Source organism: Herpailurus yagouaroundi, unplaced genomic scaffold, assembly GCF_014898765.1.
Source record: "Herpailurus yagouaroundi ecotype Mexico unplaced genomic scaffold, PumYag 29, whole genome shotgun sequence".
Taxonomy (NCBI): domain Eukaryota; kingdom Metazoa; phylum Chordata; class Mammalia; order Carnivora; family Felidae; genus Herpailurus; species Herpailurus yagouaroundi.
Genome location: NW_024412377.1, coordinates 69,757,680 through 69,778,448, shown reverse-complemented (window position 1 = coordinate 69,778,448; position 20,769 = coordinate 69,757,680). Strand labels below are relative to the sequence as shown.

The 20,769-nt window shown below is 38.2% G+C and overlaps 1 protein-coding gene across 1 annotated transcript in view; it reads left to right on the top strand.

The window, feature by feature from the left end:
- Positions 1–20,769, top strand: part of MAN2A1 (mannosidase alpha class 2A member 1) — a 168,683-nt gene that overhangs the window by 124,997 nt on the left and 22,917 nt on the right. Inside the window, exons 17-19 of the mRNA XM_040446993.1 lie at positions 13,231–13,364; positions 16,622–16,763; positions 19,729–19,862. Of these exons, the coding sequence (XP_040302927.1) occupies positions 13,231–13,364; positions 16,622–16,763; positions 19,729–19,862 (410 nt within the window). The remainder of the gene's footprint in view (positions 1–13,230; positions 13,365–16,621; positions 16,764–19,728; positions 19,863–20,769) is intronic.

Below are 20,769 nucleotides of genomic sequence, written 5' to 3'. Positions count from 1 at the left end.
CAGTTTTTGCAGGTTGTCCAGGGGATCTATATCTCATCACAGAGGATGGTTTCTGTAAATTAAAGGGCCCTCTTTGACTACTGAGACCATAAGCTTAGTTTGCCATCATATCCCAGTGGTTGATTTGGAAATTAATAGGCTCTGACTTGTCTGTTTACTCATTCCAACAAACGTGTATTTATCAGACCCTAAATCCCTTTCTTTTCTCCTCTTCCTTTCTTCCCTCCTGAGTAGTCCAAAATGCCCAGTGGCGGCTGATTCATATAGCCCCTTAGCAGAACCAGGAACCACCAAGATTTAGCTGATTCCCAGCCCTCCAAGGTGACAGTGCCCGCTCTCTGATTAGTCAGTTAAGAAACAGAAGTTTTTCTCAACTGGGCACTTGGAATATTAACATAACAAAAAATAATTAAAAAAATAAGAACACAGACCTCAGATTCCCTCTGGATGTGACAGTGGGTGGAATAAACAGGCTGAAGCATTTGTATTAGATTTTTGTAGCTTGAGAGCAGAAAGCTTCAGAAGTTTGTGGGAAATGACAGATAAATACGTTAGGTATAATGTGAAGTTAACTTAGAGTGCTTTTCCAGATGAGTTTTACTGTTCTTGCCTGGATTGAACCTGAAACCAGCGTATGTAACTATTCGAAGTGACATAGCAATCTTTCTTTTTGCTCTCTCAAGCCCAGAGCATTTATTTATTTTTTTTTCCCAACATGAAAGTACTTGGTGGGAGATGAAGATACCAGCTCACCTGAAAGGCTTTCATCCAAAATATACATCCTTCTAATGTCCGTATCTCAGCCTCTCTCAACAAATCTCCTTCTTGGAAAAAAAATAAGCCTAGGTGTGGAGAGAGCCTTTTTTCAGTGGCCTTCTTGACCCACGTCGTCTGTCCTTTGTGTGAAGGGTCGGGTTGTTGGCATCCTGGTTCATTGGGTTTTAATTAAATCACTAATCGAAACCTAAGGAAGAGATGTGAAGTCTTCAGGGTGTTTGGATCTCAGGGAGTTCAGAGTGCCTGAAAGGGGTCTGGTAATGCCACACCAAAAAAGCAATACTAAGAAATACTTGAAAGTTCTTTGGTGTTTTGAACTTTGGCCTCACAGCGCCTGGGTGATTGATCAAAATACGTGCAAAGAAAACGTCAGCCAGTTTCCATGCTTTTGTAGATCAGCTTTTGTTTAATATTTCTTAAAATAACAAAAATACCTACTTTCAAGTTTAATTTATTAATCTATCTTTGGATATATGCTAATTTTGCCCCCATTAAACTGACCAGATGTAGTTTATTTGGATGAGTATTAATGAATAGAGCCTGTTTGTTGTTAGTACCAAATTTATGAGCCAGAAAAAAAAAAAATGGGGTTTGGGGGAGAGAAACTATTAATATTTTATGATTAGATACTATAATTGTGTTAGGTTACTAAACCATTAATTATGCAGAAGATTTTATTCTCAGCAATAAGTGTAAAGAAACAAAGAGTTGATATTATGAATTATCTATCTTTATTGAATGTCTGTTTGTATTAAATCCTTCAAATTTGGTTTATTTGAAATGTTCTTTTAAAAAACTAAAGTAATGCAATCCTGATAAAATATCCTTAAATTCCTCAATCTCTGTTTTAGTTGCACTTTGACCCTTTTCTCCTCAAAGTAACTTTTGGCCCAAATTAAGCTTTAAGAGAAAACAAAATGAGGAATAAATCAAACAGCACTTCCAAATTATAAAAACCATGTGGTCATTACTGATTTCACAACAAACTGAGTTGGAAGGCATGGGTTCAACCAACTTTGTTTCTTTTCTTGGTTTTATATTTAAGTTTTAGTTTCTCTATTTGCGTTCTCTCCAGGTTCTGAAAATGGTAGGAGGTACAGTGCAGCTTAAAGTTCTCTCTTAACATCATTTAAACTATCGAAAAACACAGTGTGTTTCTTTTCATTATTGTTCAGACATTACATTCAAAAAGGTTCAAGAAATAATAAATTAGAGGAAATCTTGTGCTCACTAGCGTTAAAAGCTCTACAAGATCAGAGAGATTTGAGAGATTGCTGATGAAACATAATGCTTTGCCTTTTATCAGGTTAAGTAAGAAATCCATTTGGTAGCACCCATAATTTAATGAAATGCCCTTTTGGAGCCTTTTTTTTTTCCCCCAAAGATTATTTAGTTGGTAGAAAATAACATTTTTCTGGCGGAAAATGTGGGAGAAGTGAGGATTAATTTTTCTTGTACTGTAATCATCTTCCATTCAATTGAAACTTTAAGTGTTACTAAATAGACTACTTTAGCTTTTTTTGTTAATCTTGAATTGGAAGATAGAATGTGATACAAGCAGAAGTCCCTGTATCCCCTCATGTTATATTTGATATTGTGCCATCACAATAAGCACATACCTTGCGGTGGCATAATGATCAATAAGTGACATTTGATAGCTGTGGCTTCATTTGTCTTCAGAGCTGTAATTATTAGACTTTGGTGCCCTAGTTTTCTGACATCAACAGCTACTTTGAAGAATTAGGTTGCTATGGGTTACCAATGTGTCATGTACATTTTCACTAGCACAACGTTCAGGTTCCAGATCTGTTACAATATATACCTCCAAGCTTCAACCCCCCCCCCCCCCCAGGGACTATGTTCTCCTAGGCAGGTGTTTGTTGTGAGTGAGTGAGTATGTGTATAAACCATGTTTCAACCCTTAGGAGAAATATCATAAATGCAATACTCTGGCCTATTTTCCACCAACATATTATAAAAGTACTATATGTAATGGATCTTACTAAAAGAAAGCAAGTAGCCTGGAGGTAAAATGTAATGAACTGCCATCAAGAAGTATGGAAGAAAAGGCTTTCCTTTGGCTGAAATGACTGAATAATTTCCTTGCCTGGGCACATTTAGCAATCGCAAAGAGGTTGCTTAGTTTTTCTGTTTTGAATATATAGCCGAAATGGAGTCATAACATGACCCTTGACTTTTAGAGAGTCAAAGTGAACTTCATCTAGTTAAACACATAAGAGAATCACCTTGGGAATTAGAGATCTGAATCTTTACTTGTACCTTTAAGCCAACTAGGGTGACCTTGAGTTCGTCCTTCAATTTCTCATGCACTCAATTTCTTAAATTATAGAAAGACGACATGGTCAAGTAGGTGTAACTATTAAGGAGTCTTCACAAAACTTGGATCACATAAAGTCTCTCTTGTTCATAACTACCTGCTCCTAAATTCATCTTCTAAGGATGTTTGAATCTGGGCCTCCTATCCCTGGAGTCCTCCTACTTGTAAACAAGGTCTCAGAGCTTCACTGAAGTTGTTTTTATTTCCATAAAAAGATTCATGAGGATATTAAAATGGTTTGCAATCAATCTCTCATATTTTTTTCCCCAGGACTATGTTCCATATTTAGTTTGATTTAAGAGTAAAAAGCATTAAGTAAGTTATGGCTAGGCAGACTTAGGTAATTAAAACATTTCTGGAATACCATAATGTGCAATTGACTGCTAAAGATTTTTTTTCTGTTAATTGGAACTTTTAAAAATTGAAATAAGTAGCTATGTGTCGAATCTGATTATTCCCTACAGGCATGAAAGAGAAGGTTATTTTAAGGGACTATAAGCACATTCTGGTTACACAAATTCAGAACTCAGAGGTTATCTTGGGGGCTGTTTGACAGCAGCTGCTGTGTTGAAGCCATAGCTTCTTAGCAGGGAAGCATCATCCCCCACAAATATGTGTCGTACTAAACTCAGATCAAGGGTGTGGCGATGGGAAACGTAGGAGAGGTGTGATGGTTAAGAGCTCAGACTCCAGAGTCAACACACCTGTGTGTCATTTCCAGCTCCCATCCCAGTTCTGCTGCTTACCAGCTGTTTCACCTTGTGCAGGTTTTTACAGTCCTTGGTTTTGGCATCTTGAAAATGGTAGCAATAATAGAGTCTACCTCATGAGAGTGTTGGAGGATTAACTGAGTTAATATACATAAAGCCTGGCACCTACTAAGTATTCTATCTCCTGAAGAGGATGTGCAGGCCAGATGAGTAAAGGCGTAAGTGTTACAACAGAGAGTAGCCATTGAGGATTGGGGGTGTTGGGGAAGAATTGATAAAGCGAGTTGTTGAGATGCCAGATCTTGGAGAAATGTCACTTAAATAGGCAGAAAGGAGTAAAAGAACATTACAAAGTGTGAGGTGGGATTGTATCAATCAGACACCCTTGTTCCTGTAAGAATTTGAAAATCTTGGGGCACCTGGGTGGCTCAGTAGGTTAAGCACCTGACTTTGGCTCAGATCATGATCTCATTGTTCGTGGGTTCAAGCCCCACATCCGGCTCTGTGTTGACAGCTCAGAGCCTGAAGCCTGCTTCAGATTCTGTGTCTCCCTCTCTCTCTGCTCCTCCCCCATTCATACTCTGTCTCTCTCTGTCTCAAAAAAATAAACATTAAGAAATTTTTTTTTGAAAATCTCTGTATTACATATATTTAAACTGATATCTAGTTTTTCTTTATACATTTAAAAAATTGCAAAGGATGTTTTTCCTGGAATATAATCATTATTGACATTTAAAAATAAACATATCCAGTGAGTAGCAATTTGATACCAAATCATGCATTTTTAAAAAGGCCTGAATAAGATCTTTTTTTTTAAGTTTTTTATTTGAGAGAGAGACAGAGCACAAGCAGGGGAAAGGGAAAGAGAGAGAGAGAGAATCTTAAGCAGGCTCTACCCTCAGCACAGAGCCCTACATGAGGCTTGATTTCATGATGGTGAGATCATGGCCTGAGCTGAAGTCAAGACTTAACCAGCGGAGCCACCCAGGCTCCCCAAGGCCATCTTTTAAAGTCAAAATTCACATCCTTATTTTCTCCTTGAACTCATATTTCTATTCTACTTCCTCACAGAAATTTAGCTTAAAGTAATATTCTTATGCTTGAGTCTTGTTATTGGTTAACCTTTCGTTACTCTTATAAAAGAAATATGTATGTATATATGTGTCTCTATATTTAAATTTAAAATTTCTGTTATCCTAAAAGTATTAAATATGATGTGCATTGAGTTGTAAAAATTATTAATAGTATACAGTTGACCAAAAACAATCTCTATATATTACCAATTTTGTCATTTATTTCATGAACTTTAATGGAAGCCTTTCAGTGAGATAAATTATACATTTTGTATCCCCATATATTCATGTGTCCATTGGTGAATGTTACGTATTGCCAGAATGAGATAGGTTTCAGCATCGTTTTTTTTACTAATTTTTATTTTTATAAGTGTAGGGCAAAGGAATGATGTTACTACCATAAATAAGTAGGTGGCAATAGAAGGAATCTTATTATAGGAATGCCATTCAGTCCTTTGAACTCTTTATGAGTTAGATTCCATAAATCACAGAGTGGTCTATGTCAAACATGAGTTTCAGTTGATTATTTTTTTTTTCAATGTTTATTTATTTTTGGGACAGAGAGAGACAGAGCATGAACGGGGGAGGGGCAGAGAGAGAGGGAGACACAGAATCAGAAACAGGCTCCAGGCTCTGAGCCATCAGCCCAGAGCCTGACGCGGGGCTCGAACTCCCGGACCGCGAGATCGTGACCTGGCTGAAGTCGGACGCTCAACCGACTGCGCCACCCAGGCGCCCCTCAGTTGATTATTTTTAATGATCTGCCTGGCAACTTGATTAGATACCCCTTCAATTTTGTTGAAAGCAAACAATTGAAAGTCACGTGTTTTGGAAAAATATTTGTTACTCAGCCATTGAAGTTCAACCAGACACCAGTATTTCACGTTGTCTCTGTCCAGTGCCCACTGGAGTTAGGGTGAGTGAGAGCTATGCTATTGCTTCTTTTTTGGTAAGTTGGGAGAAGGGATGGTGAAAATGTAGTTTTAAAGACAAAAACAAAAACAAGGAAGAACCTCTTGCCTCAACGGCAAGATCAGCTTGAGAAATGAGAGTGTACAGAATCTAGGCTTCCTGACTAATGGAGCCTTGGAAAGGAGCAAGTCGAGGAGAACAGAAAGTAGGCAAGTTCAGAGTGGCTGTCAGTGTGGAGGATATTCAAACGGATCATTGTGATTATTCCAGCATTCTTCCCTCACTTGTCCTAGACCAGGCCAAGTGTGGATCATGGGGAACGGAATAGGAAAGCTTCAGTGTTGTGAGCTGTTTTATTCACCTCCTATGGAAGGGCTTTAGTTAGAGCTTGCCTGTTTGGGATTCTAAAAAATGTTACTGATGTAGATGTTGTGTTCCCTCCAAGACAGAGCTTCAAAAAAAAAAAAAAAAATCTGTCATTTCTTAAAATCAGTGTGTGTTAGGGAAAAAAAAAAAAAAAGCTTCCAGTTTTATTGTGTATTCTTTCTGTCATTAGGTCTTCAAGTATATTGTAGTTAATTGGTGTCATTTTTAACCAAAATTTGCAATCCATGGAATCAAAATGCTATATACATTTCCTGTTATACATTTACTTTTGTGTCATTGTGAGAATTTCTGCAATGAAAAGCATAAAATATGTAGACTAGTACCAAGCGCATAATAAGTTGATCAATAAGTAGTAGTAGTAGTTATTTATATAGTGCTTTAGAAATAAAACAAAGTAGTGCGTCACCATTTTCTTAAATTCAAGACTTGGAATGGAATTTACTCAAATTTATATTCATGAAAGCAGATGTTAAAATTTTCACTTGTGGAGAAATAATCAATGTGAACATTTACAGACCTGGAAATCAGCAAGTACCTCAGAGGATAAATTAGATCTCACAATGGCTGGTAAGTTGAATAAGTCAACATGGAGAAAAAGGTCATCCAGTTGTGGGAGTTATTACCATTTTTATTCTTGGTACTTTCAAATGTGAGTACGGGTTTTAAAAATGATAATATTTACTTTTTAGAAAACAGCATCTCCATATTGACCTACTGAATTTATCATTGTTGCAAGACTTGTCATTAAAGTTTATGTTTTGAACTAAGCAGTGTGTGTTAATAACCATGAGCGTCAGCTCCTGGTTAAGTTGGATAAGTTCACAAAAACAATGTCACAAAAGTAAATACATAATGGGAAAGGTATTTTTATATTTTTGATGATTTAAATATAGCAAAAAAGATACTAAATAATCCCAAAATTGGAGGGGAAATACGCCCTGGTTTTTCATGGCAGCTTTTTTTGTTAGCTGTGATTATTGTTACCATTGTCCTACTTTGGCTATGAAGTGACAACTCAGTCACCCCCTCTGCTCAGACACGGATTCAAGAAAAAGGAATGAGGGCAGCAATTTGATATCAAGGTTGCATTTGTGCCCAAGAATCTATATTTTAAGGATACTCACTGAAGACCTTCTTTGAAACTTAGATGCATTTTTTGAGGATTTACTTTGTATGATTTCATATCTATGTCAAATTCAGTTAAATACCTCTCCTGGGTTCTCATCTTTACTTTTCATTTTCTTAGATGGGTGTGGGTCATTATTATTCCATCTTGTTGTAAGGACTTGTCCTAATCACACATTCAGCATCACTAAGAAGATACCGAATTTTTGCCAAGTGTGAGACAGGTTCTGTTTTGCCCTTTCTCCCAGGCTGCTCCCTTCTACTCCTATAACCACTGGAGTATGGTGAGTGATGTCCGATTTCTAAGGTATACGCCTTGGAAAGGTACACTTTCCATTTCAAAACTGCTAGAATAAGGTGATTGGGTTGGTGGAGAGGATTGGACCAACTCCGACGTTTTGCAGGTCAACGTTAATTTCACCTGTCCAGATAGGTTTTGTACTGATCTGATGGTGAAGAGAGGAAACTGTGTGAGACAATTAGGCCTAGAATTCTCCAAAGGCCATCAGTTGCTGGTGCCACGGCCCCAGGCTCACCATCTGCATTTCTCAGTCACTTACCCCCTCCACCCCCCACCCCCGCAACATTTCCTTCTACCTCTTTCACCCACAAAGGATGTGTCAGAGGTGCCTTTCAGTGTTTCTGTCCACACAGGAAGGAGTACCCTTCTCAGTTTTGTCAAGACTGGTGCTTAGCAACAAAATCAAAAGGTGATGCCTCCCTACTTTGACCCCTTGCCTACTCAGTTTCATCTTTTTCCCTCCCTTCTTAGAAAATAATCATCTTTTAAAAATGCTTAAGGGGCACCTGGGTGACTTAGTCGGTTAAGCGTCTGATTTTGGCTCAGGTCATGATCTCATAGTTCATGAGTTCAAGCCCCAAGTCTTGCTCTGTGCTGGCTTGGAGCCTGCAACCTGCTTTGGATTCTGTATCTCCCTCTTTCTCTGCCCCTCCTCTGCTTGTCCTCTATCTCTATTATTTTGTATTATTTTTATTTTATATGTCTTTCAAAAATAAATAAACATTTAAAACAAATAAAAATGCTTAAAATTCTATGTATACAAGTAATGTATACGCGTACTCTTTTCACAAAAATTTCACACATTATAGTGTATCAGGTGAAATATTTCTGGAATCTTGTGTGGCCTGTATCCTCTACTCAAGAGGTAATCCAGATACCTGTGCATGCGCACACGCTCTCTGTCTCTCTCTCTCATATGCATGCATACAAGCACACACACATACATTTGCCCACCTGTAGAAAGATAATACTGTGTCTGTTCTTAGCATGAAGTTCATCGCAGTGTACAAGTGCAGCATTCACTTTCTGCATCAGATCTTTCTATACTAGGGCAGAGAGCCACCTCATTCTTTCTGTTTGCTACAGAACATTCCCTAACATGATTGTTCCGGTTTTGTTGTTCATTTGCCTGTTGATGAACATACAGTGTATTTTCCGAGGATTTTGCCATTGGCAGCAGTGCACAGTGAATGCACTTGGGCTTGTCGTTAGTGTTATCTTAGGTAGATAAGTGAGATCATAGTGTCTTTAATTCATATGTGTTACTTTATTGGCCTCTAAAGTGACTGTGACATTTAACAAAAGATTTTAGATGGTTTTAAAGAAGTTTTATATTCTGGCAAGCCTGTCACCCTATTTTCATTATTTTTTATTTTATTTGTATTAATTATTCTGTTACTAATTTATTTTACTCAGGTGGCACTTGCAGGATATCAGATCCCAGGTCAGTACCCTCTCCCCGTCTTAAAAAATAATCTGGAGGTCTCCTTTCTACTTAGAGTCAGAGCAAAGCTGCTCTAATCTGGTCCCAAAGCAACTTCAACTTTGTCCAGTGGTGAGTTTGCCAGTGAGACATGGTGGCTGAGAGGCTTAGTGCCGCTTCTGTCCACCTTGTGATCAGGAGCAAGGAATTTCCAAGTAGGCTTAGGGTCAGGATTGAATGAGTTATCACATGTAAAGTATATGGTACTTAGTAAGCATTCGGTCATTGTTGGCTGGTTCTTGTACATGGCTGTTATCCTTCACTCAGCAACACTTACTGTGTACCTGGGAGCATAAAGATAAAGAAGACATAGTCTCTGTGCTTCAGGAGTTTACATTGTAACGTGCATGTGTTTGCTCAAAATTAAAGTACTTATTCCCTTATCTTTCTGGCTAAACTCTGTCCATGGCATAGTTTGCTTTCCTCCTATGTCAGCTGATTTCTACATGATGAGGGACTGCCTATCACATCTTAACAAATTCTATTTAATGGTGATTCTGCATCTGCTACATTCCCAAGATGTCGTTAACACCTGGAATGCAAAGATGGTGTGTAAAACAATCTGTAAGAAGGTCACAGGCACTAGGGAGGGGAAAAAAGAAAAAAAACTTCAGGGTCCTGAAAGACTCTTTCGGCCTCTCTACTACAGCTTTCCGCCCGTGGACTTGCTCTGTTCTTTTTGTTTGTTTATTGTTTTTGAGAGAGAGAAAGAGCATGTATGTGCACATAAGTGTGGGGAGGGGCAAAAAGTGAGGGAGACGGAGGATCCAAAGTGGGCTCTGCGCTGACAGCAGTGAGTCTGACGCTGGGCTCGAACTCAAACCATGAGATCATGACCTGAGCCTAAGCAGGATGCTTAACAAACTGAGCCAACCAGGTGCCCCAACTTGCTCTATTCTTACCTGGCATTACCTGTGTTAAGAAAGATAAACAGTCTCCATTCTCTCTTTCCAGGGGGCAGAGTGTAAGGTGTTAGCAGCAAGGAGGTACTTCCTTCTTTTTGTCAAAACCTGGGAATGGCATCCCCCAGCCCCACCCCTTTGGACTACCCTTGTTAAATAGGGGCTGTTTTCATTCCCAGGATTGAAGAAAACCCAGAGGGGCTTAGAAATTCCTGGCCATGCGCAGGTGGAACCACTTTGGTAAAAGTACCTTTTGCTGCCACATACTGCAAAGATTGTGCAGACCACTGAAACCACTGGGTTTATACCTGTGCCTTCCAGAGAGTTCTCCCCTCAATCCCGTGAGCTTCTTTGGGAATGGCACACCTTAGGGAGCTCTCGACACAGGATAGGATAAGTTATCTCTCTCACACAGATTCTTCTTTAAAAAGTAATACATTCTCATTGGTAACTCAGGGATACCTCTTGTTTTTATTACCATTACAAAATTTATTTGCTTTATTCATAATAAGTATATTAAGTTTGATCTTATTCTGTCCTGGTGCAGAATTTAAATTAATGTCTTGCTGAAGTGTGAATGGACATCGAGGCTCCTTTTAAAGGATCTTTAAGCAGTTGTTGCCACAACAGGATCTGAGCATAATACTGAGCTTGAGAAAGATGATTTTCTCAACAGAAATAATTTATTATTGCTAGAGGTAATATGAAATTATTAATTTTTTTTTCTTGAAGCATGTTTTTTGTATATGTTTTCCAGAGATAAATGACTTGAAATTAATGACACTCTTCTTTGTTAAGATTTTCTTTCATTTCATGTAGTCTGTTGACCCCTGAGAGAATATCAGTCTACACAGGAGAAAGCATAACGCAATGCTGAAAATCCTATGAGTGCTTCCAGTAGATTAGAGTTTACTTGTCCTTTGGTGTTCTCCCCAATGCTGCATGGGGGACTTCATCCCTCGTGTTGCATTTTGTGTTTTGGCCATCTTTGGTTCATTTGTAGAAGCTTATCTGTTAAAATTCCATGTACATTTCACTGGTTTTGAAAAATGTTCTTTAATGTAAACCTACTAAAAGGAAAGTTTGCTTAGAAAGTAATACATTTCCGGGGCATCTGGGTGGCTCAGTCAGTTAGGCATCTGACTCTTGATTTCGGCTCATATCATGACCTCACAATTCATGGATTGAGCCCCGCTTGGGCTTAAGAATAAAGTAATGCATTTCCTACTTCAGAGAAGTTCTATCATCAATGTATGTGATTTTTTTGTTTTTCTTTTAACTTCCCAATACTAGTGAAGCTGTTTGGATCAGCTAGCTATATTGGCAGGTTCTTCTCATAATTCTTGGAAGGAAAGATATGTGTATCTTTCTAACTGGGAAGAGGTTAGTGGTTCAGACTATGGCAGAAGGGGAAAAGGCTACCTCCTTCCCTCACTCATGGAGGTCCTACTGTTCATCACCGCCTTATGAACGGAGTAAGGAGCTGAAAGCATCTGTGACTGAGGTCGTTGAGTTGCAAGAGTGACATCTACCAGAAAAGAACTTCTATGAGAATTCTGAAAATTCTGTTGATGGGGGCAGGGCGTGGGGGCACTTCAGCCCATTCAGTATTGTCACTGTATTATTATTTACGTTTTCCAGTTTCCAGTGTACTTCTCACATAAACCTTTAGTGCCTGGGCTGCCTGCATTTACATTCTTTTCCACAAATCCCACAGATTCAAACTTCCTTTCTTTAACTGTTTGCTTGTACCTTCACTGAGCCCGGGGGATTCTTTTCAGCTCCCAGCAAAAGTCCTCCTTGCTCCCTTCTTCTGTGCGCCATTTTTCCTTACACAGCCCTCTTTGTTTAAGGAGTGTACTGGTTATTAGCACACCATGGGAGATTGTGTGTGAGGAGTAGGCAGGGGTGGGGAATAATTAAAACTGCAGGTAAATGTCCAGGATTCTTGGAACCTTAAAAACGTTACACTGTATGAAATAGGATAGGACCAACCTTTCTTCTTTTGATTGCTTGCTTTTCCTGATAGCTGTCTTTCTCAGAAGATCCTGTATCTCCTCTACATACTCAGTCTGTATGAAGTGTTGGATCTCTTTGTAACTCACCTCTCCATCTCTAAAATAGACCCAGTGCTTCACTAAGGGCAAGTAGGTATAGTTAGGGTAGCATGACAGATAGAAATTAGTGAACAGTTTAGGCTTATCCAAGAAAATAAATGCTTGATACATCTGGGACTTTTTCAAGCTGTCCTCTGCTTTATATAGCAAAGGGCAAAATGAATCACTCCATAACAAGGGGTCCTAAGAGATACCAAACTCAATTAAAATTGATTTAACTTCTGGGGAGCTCTCCAGATTATACTCCACAAATACTAATATGGTAATATCACTTTCAGCCATAAATCATCTCCTTGGATCTCTTGTCTCTTTTCCTAGATTATAGATCATGGGCAATAATAGACTGTCTCTTGAACCAACAGAGTGTAAATTTCTGCTTCTAATTTCCAGTGTGTAAGGTGAATGGTGAAGAAAAAGGCTTGCATGGCTCTGTTGGGGAATGGCGGTGCAGATGACAGGTGGACTGGCCTGTAGCAGAGCTGACCTTTACTCGTTTAATGTCCTCTTTCCCCTGCAGAACTCTTTGGAGAATCATTTGCATGTTACATTTCATCTGCATTTATCTCATCCCAGCCTCTTCGTCCTTCTGTTGAGTTAACATGTGCCCTGGAGTGATTGTTTTCTACCATCTGACAATTAAAAAAAAAAAAAAAAAAACGGGGCGGGGGGGGGTGGGGAAAGGTGAATGGCAACACATTTAGCATGAAAGATGGTAAAGATAATAAGAACAGAAAAGAGGAAAAAGTGTGTAACTTTGCAAGGAGTTCTATACAGCATATTTAAGAAAAGCAGAGCAATTAGGGTACCTTGGTGACTCAGTTGGTTAAACATCTACCTCTTGACTTTGACTCAGGTCATAATCTCACATTTTGTGAGTTTGAGCCCTGTGTTGGGCTCTACGCTGACAACATAGAGCCTGCTTGGGGTTCTGTTTCTTTCCCTTTCTCTCTTCCTCACCCCTGCTGGCTCTCTCTCTCTCTCTCTCTGTCTCTCTCTGTCTCTGTCTCTTTCTCAAAGTATAAGTTAAAAATGTTTTTTTTTTTCTTTTTAAAAAGAGAAGTGGAGCAATAAACTTCTATTAAGGTACATATTCTTTTAAATTTAGGAATAGATGGACAGTCTGTGGAAGTTTCCAATATTGTGGACATCCGAAAAGAACATAACCGTGAGATTGCAATGAGAATTTCTTCTAGCATCAACAGCCAAAACAGATTTTATACTGACCTGAATGGATACCAGGTAATTTTCCTTTAAAATCTGTAAGTAATGGCTATGTTAGTGTGTAACTTTTATATATGGTAATAGGCCAATTGATTTTGGGTACTTCAAAAATGCTTAAGTTTAAAAATTATTTTCAAAATAAAACTGAATTTTAACAGGTACTCTACGTTCCTTATTCAATCATATTTCCAAAGTTAAAACAAATATTTGAGGGATTGGTTTGTAGAACATCCGATTGGAAGGGTGTATTTTCTCAAAGGAAGATTTGGTGACCATTTGCATGTTAATTCCCTTGATGCCAAAATGTATATAAATTTGTCTAATAGAAAGGAAGCATAATCAGGGGTTGAAGAAGTGTGTATTTTTCCCCTCATAAGGAAATGGTCTGTGCATATTTAACTTATTACATATATACTTTAAAAAAAAATTTAGGGGGCGCCTGGGTGGCGCAGTGGGTTAAGCGTCCGACTTCAGCCAGGTCACGATCTCGCGGTCCAGGAGTTCGAGCCCCGCGTCGGGCTCTGGGCTGATGGCTCAGAGCCTAGAGCCTGTTTCTGATTCTATGTCTCCCTCTCTCTCTGCCCCTCCCCCGTTCATGCTCTGTCTCTCTCTGTCCCAAAAAAATAAGTGAACGTTAAAAAAAAATTTAGGTTTATTTATTTATTTCAAGAGAGAGGAGAGAGAGAGTGGCAGGGAGAGAAAGAATCCCAAATAGGCTTCACACTGTCAGCACTGAGCCTGACGCGGGGCTCAAACTCATGAACCGTGAGATCATGACCCGAGTCAAAATCAACAGTCAGACACTTAACCAACTGAGCCATACAGGCACACCAAATACATGTATACTTTTAAATGTATAATGTATTAATGATCTCTTTTAAATTTCATGAGAACTCTTCCTCTCTTTTTATCCATAATGTATATATGTTCACCTTAATACACACGCATACGTGTACATGGACACACAAATACAAACATGTATCTATTGAGAAATGTGAGTAGGTATGTATTTAATCGAAATGTTCACAAAATAGTTTGAAATAGTAATGAGAAGATTAACTAAAAATCTTTTCAGATTGTCAGCTCTCTAATTTAATTGGGCTCTTTTGATTGTTACCTATATTTCTGTATTCAGAGTGTATGTGTGTGACAATGTATCTTTGAAATAATACTATTAAAAACATTAGCATGTTTTTGAGACATTAGCATTTTAGAAATTTCTGGCTATGAATAGAAATAATTTCACAACAAATGCTTTTACTTTGTCTGATTTTCAACTGGAATGAGTGAAAGGGATTGTGATAATTTTCTCTTCTACAATTTCCTGCAAAGGTTAAATTTAAACCTTTTTCAAAGCATAAAAATTACATTATACACTTTGAATTTACATGTTAATTCCACCACAGCTGTTTGGTTTTCAAACGAATCCCCGACTTTATGGTGATTCATTTTCCTTGTATACAAAAGAAACTCTTCTTAAAATCTTACAGAAGCAATTATTTGTATGTGTGGGTGTCTACATGAATGAAAAAAAAAATAGTACAAGTGAATAAAAATGTGAATTTTCTTTTCAAGGATCAAGCATTTGAATACATGGGAAAATATTTCTAAATTTATAACCTAAATATTTCTGCTTTTAAAATAGGCCTATTAAAAAAACAGACTTCAAAAAAAAACAAAAACGTTTTTTAGGCCTCAGAAAGAATTGTACTTGGGCAAAACTAGAAATCTAGACCCACAGGTAGGGAGTGAGAGTGACAGCCCCAGAGTTCTGACAGATTAAATGTCCTTTTTATGAGAATACAAGTTAATTTGAATGTGAAGATCAGGATTACACAGGAGAAATGGAGAATTCTTTCAAGCTATCCTTTTTTTTTTTTCCTCCAACTTTTACAGTTGTTTCTCTACAAGTATATTAATTTCCTAGGCCTGTGATACAGATGACCACAAATTGGGTGGATTAAAACAACAGAAATTTACTCTCTCACAGTTCTAGACACCACAAGTCCAAAATCAAGGTGTCCTTAGGGCCACACTCCCTCCAAAGGCTCTGGGGAAGTATGCCTCCTTGACTATTCTAGCTTCTGGTGGCGTCAGGCCATCCTGGGCACCATTGGTTTATAGACACATCCCTCCAATCTCTGCCTCTGCTGTCACAGAGTAGCTATGATGTTCTCTTTGTATCTCTGTATGTGTCCCTGTGTGTCCCAATTTCCCTCTTCGAAGGACGCCAGTCATTGGATTAGAGCCCACCCTAATCCAGGATAACTTGATTATATCTGTAGAGATCTCATTGCAAAATAAAATCACGTTCCCAGGTTCTGGATGGACATGGGTCTGGGGGGACACCATTCAGTACAACCAGTAAGTGAAGGACACACTACAGGGTTTCTGTAAAGATTAGAGATGTTATTTGTGAGATACCCAGTAGTGTGCCTGGTGTTAATTGGCACTCAGTATGTGTTAACTATTATGTTAACTTTGTACTTCTTTTTTTCTCGATTGTCATGTCAGACTTTCGTGAGTTTAACAGTAGAGATGTCATTTTTATGGTATGAATAAGATACACCTGATAACTGAGTCCCTGTGTGGTTTGAGTGAGTCTCCTTGACCCCACCCGGCTTAGTGCATTTTCAGTCAAAAAATAAAATAATGTATTTCATGCATTCAGATACTAGACCAAGAAAAATTGAGAACTATCTACATCGAAACGAAACAGGAAGAGTAAGCACTGAATAGTTTTTAAATATAAATATGAATTTGATTATTTTAATGTAATATGTTAGAGGATGTGATGAGGGGATCTGTGGTATTTATTAAAACTGATTCAAGAATTTTAAGAGATATTTCTTGAAAGGGGATAGAGAGCTATTATGTTTAGCATTCATTACCAAAGCGGTATGTTAGATTTAGATGAGAAATGAATACTTAATACCTTTATAATTTGTTTTATGCAAATACTGGAAAGCTAGAAGACTTTTGTTAAAGATTTTTATTATGAATTTAAATAGGAATGCCTATTTTTAAAACCAGGATAAGTTCTACCTTTCTCACTTCAGGGTTGTTTTCTAAGATCCTTGTGATTTTTTTTTTTTTAATATTGTTTTGAAGACTGTTTTAATTTTCAATTTAGTTCTGTCTTTGAACAAGAAAGGAAGCTATGCTTTTTTCTCTTTGGAAGAAAACTCATCCATAGTCAGTACTAATTTTTTAAATCACATACGTAAATATCACTTGATTTCTTTTTTTTTAAAGTGAACTGTTTGGTCTTATAGATTCAGCCTAGAATGACAATGAGCAAATTACCTCTTCAAGCAAATGTCTACCCAATGACAACAATGGCCTATATCCAGGATGCCAAGCATCGCTTGACCTTACTTTCCGCTCAGTCTTTAGGGGTTTCAAGTTTGAAAAGTGGTGCGTATTGTTTGGGTTCTTTTTTGCTCTTTTTTTTTCAGTTCCAAGTGTATAATTTTTCTGTTGGTCATATGTATTAATTATTATCTTCAGACACCAGCCACCTTCTCTTGAGAACAAGAATATTAGTTAATTTTGGGTTTTGTGAAAATAACGTAATGTATATCTTTAATCTTCTGATGAAGAATGAGGGACTTGAAACTCCATGAAACCATTGTTTCTTAAAGATAGTTTATCTCTCCTGATAGCTCGTTCTTTGCACAAGGCTCTGTCACTGTCATAATTGAATGGCTGTGGAAACTCAGACTCCAGAGGTTAAGGAGGAAAGGAGGCAGGGAGAAGAGTTGGAAATTTCCAAGTTAGCCTAAGTGCCCAAGGCAGGAGGTTATAGTCCATACCTAGGTCCTTCCCTGAATCACATCCTTCTAGGACACTACCACCTGAAAGAAGAAAGAAAGGGAGTTGTAATGATACAGATATGGGGATGAAGAAGTGACAGATACAACTTTAAGGATTCTGTAAAAGAGACAAGATGGAAAGAAAAAATAGTAGACACAGATTAATTTTTATAGAACCTTCTGTTGGAAGGCTGATATCCCTTATAATACATATTTTTAATTGTCCTTTACATGTAGTCAGTTGCTCTTCCTTACATACTAAGACTTGCTAAGACAAATGTCTTAGGAGCCAGGCAGATAATAAAGGAGTGAAGGTGCCTGGTGTACCCTGTGTCACAAACCCACTTTTTATATTAGGCATATGCATACATTCTGTATGTCCATGCACACACAAAAACATACTACTTCTAATTTTTCTTTGTGGCTTTCATTACACAGAATCATGAGATTATGCCATAAAGACATTACTACCTTTATAAAAATAATAATGGCCTCCCATCAGGGATGTAGTGGGGAGCAGTGGGGCTTCAGCACACTGGAGCCCACCATTCTCCGTGCACAGTGGGGCAGCCACTGCTCGGTGGCAGGCCATCATCTCCATGGGGAATGGGGCCCCTTGTTGCCAATTTTTTCTGTGTTTGAGCAACCCAGAAGTCTGGGATTTTATGTGAAGCTGTCCAATCTGTAAATGTTGACTTAGCTTGTTTAAAAATCAAAACATAAAACATCTTTTTGCCAGCTGTGACTCTTGAACCACCCATTTTAAACCTTGCCTTAAGTTCTCAAAGTTGGGCCCTTCAGTAGGGAACTAGACATTAGGACTGGAACAGTCATGGACTAAATCGTTATCCCACTTTCCTGATAAAGACGAGCTGAGAGATAAGGCTCCTCTGCTCCTGCTAGAGACCCCCAGCACCCTGGGGTTTGAATGCCTGCATACATAAAAACAATTTGAGAACAGTCCAGGAGATTTACTAAGTGCCACATACTGTGTAGACTAACATTTGGAGACAGGGAGAAGAGAGAAATTGCCAGGAGATTGATGTACTAATTTGGGTATGAAATGGTCAAACCCTAGATTGCCCCATTGCCTGAGGAGCAAGTTCTAGATCTTTGTGTCCTACAATACATATGGAGGTAGTAATGACGAGAATTCTAACCATCACTGGCAGTTTTATGTACTAGATACCTAAACTCAGAAGAAAGAAACTAAACAGAGTTGGTTTGACTAGGTCAGAATAATAGTTTTTAAAATAGCTTACATATTGCTCTTTTATGCTGAACAGTCATTTAATACTGTAACAAATACGAATGAGTGGATGGATGAATATATATATATATATTTTTTTTTTCAACGTTTATTTATTTTTGGGACAGAGACAGAGCATGAATGGGGGAGGGGCAGAGAGACAGGGAGACACAGAATCGGAAACAGGCTCCAGGCTCTGAGCCATCAGGCCAGAGCCCGACGCGGGGCTCGAACTCACGGACCGCGAGATCGTGACCTGGCTGAAGTCGGACGCTTAACCGACTGAGCCACCCAGGCGCCCCTATATTTTTTTAAGTGTATACGACTAGGTCTTTTTTAGTATAAACATATGAATATGGCTCTGGGTAGCTTTTTTGGTTGTTTTGGTTTGGTTTGATTGATTGGTTGATTGATTTATATTAGTTTGTCAACTCATAACCTAACTATTATCTTACAACTTAAACTAGAGGAGATGTGGGATTCTTTCACAGCAAATGAAGGAACCAAATAAGACCCCTTATTGAGCTAGAGGAGAGAGGACAGTTGATGCCACTAACATAATACCAGGGAGGGAAGGAGGGGGTACATGGTGGGTGTCTCCAAATTCTGGCATTTCTTCAGAGAATTGCCACCTTATCAAGTAAGTTAAAGTGTATTTCAAATTCTTTTTAGATTCTATGCATCTGTATTTGTCTTAATATTCTCTGTGGATATATATTTTCTGTGAACCTCATAAACATTTTTTAAATTCCAAATGCTGCCGTTAAAAATTTTAGAGGCCATAATTTACTCTTCAGATTAATTCTTTTTAAATTTCACTTGAATTTTGGGGCGCCTGGGTGGCGCAGTTGGTTAAGGTCCGACTTCAGCCAGGTCACTATCTCGCGGTCCGTGAGTTCGAGCCCCGCGTCAGGGTCTGGGCTGATGGCTCGGAGCCTGGAGCCTGTTTCCGATTCTGTGTCTCCCTCTCTCTCTGCCCCTCCCCCGTTCATGCTCTGTGTCTCTCTGTCCCAAAAATAAATTTTAAAAAAAGTTGAAAAAAAAATTAAAAAAAAAAAAAAATTTCACTTGAATTTTAATCTGTCTGATTTTTAAATTTCTTTTCACATTTTACTAGACATTAATGAAGAACATAAATACAATCCTATTTTTTTGCATTTATACTAGCTGCTTTGAGAGAAAGCCCTTGGTACTGTGGGTTGTAGAGATTGGTCTCCTCGACTTACGTCGGACCATGCCTATACTTATGTGATCCTCAGTGGATGTTTGTATTTAATAACCCTGGCCAGTTTGTTTGGTTTTTTTGTTTGTTTGTTAGGCCAGATTGAAGTTATCATGGATCGAAGACTCATGCAAGATGATAATCGTGGCCTTGAACAAGGTGTCCATGATAACAAGATTACAGCTAATTTATTTCGAATACTACTGGAAAAAAGAAGTGTTGTGAATGTGGTAAGAAAAAAAAAATAACTCACATGTTCTGATGTTGATTGTTCTTTGCCATCCAAAATTTGAAATTTTGACTTTCCACTGTTCTATGATTTATGGTTTCTAGTTTTGAGATATCTTTGTAATAGACTTAGTCTCTACTGACAAGAAAGAGAACTTCAGTTACACATATCCTGTGAGATTTGCATTTAGGTCGTCTTCTTCTTTTATTTTTGCTTATTATGTAGATAGAGAATTATGTTAAGGAATCAGTTTGGATGAAATTTTATGAAATTATTTTGAAAGAAAGTAAGAGTTGAATTTAAAGATAGAATGTGGTTGTATACTTAGGAGATTAAGTTTGATTCGTAAAATTTATTTAAAACCTAGTGTACCTATTCTAGTCTTAGACTCATCAGTGTGAAATTGATTTACTTGTTTGTCTTGTTCAGTTTTCATGCTCAGAACAAAACCCCAGCATTCCATTAAATAATCTAGCTGAAGCTCAGTTGGACATGAACCAATATGATAGTATGCTTCTTCAAGGTGACATAGAAGTCATCATCACGGTCCTCCATACATACTGATTTCCCACCTCATTTGGCCCTCTCCATGGCCCTTTTTTTCTTATTCTGTTCTCCTTGTTTCTTCACTGACCATTTCAAATCTTTTCTACTCTTTTTAGCAGATGACCGCATGGACTTCACAGAAGGAAAAGCCATTTAACAGTGCTCTCTGTTCTAGATATCAGCCATGTACTCCCACCCTTTCCCCCTGCTTAACCCTGCTGATGTCTTCTCAGTGCTGTCATTATAAAAGCCAAAATCCTTACCGTAGCATGAAGAGCCTATCACAATGTGAGCCCTGCCTGTTCCCGCAGCTTCATCTAGCATGACTCTCACTATTTCTACTCTGAACCCACTGGTTTTCT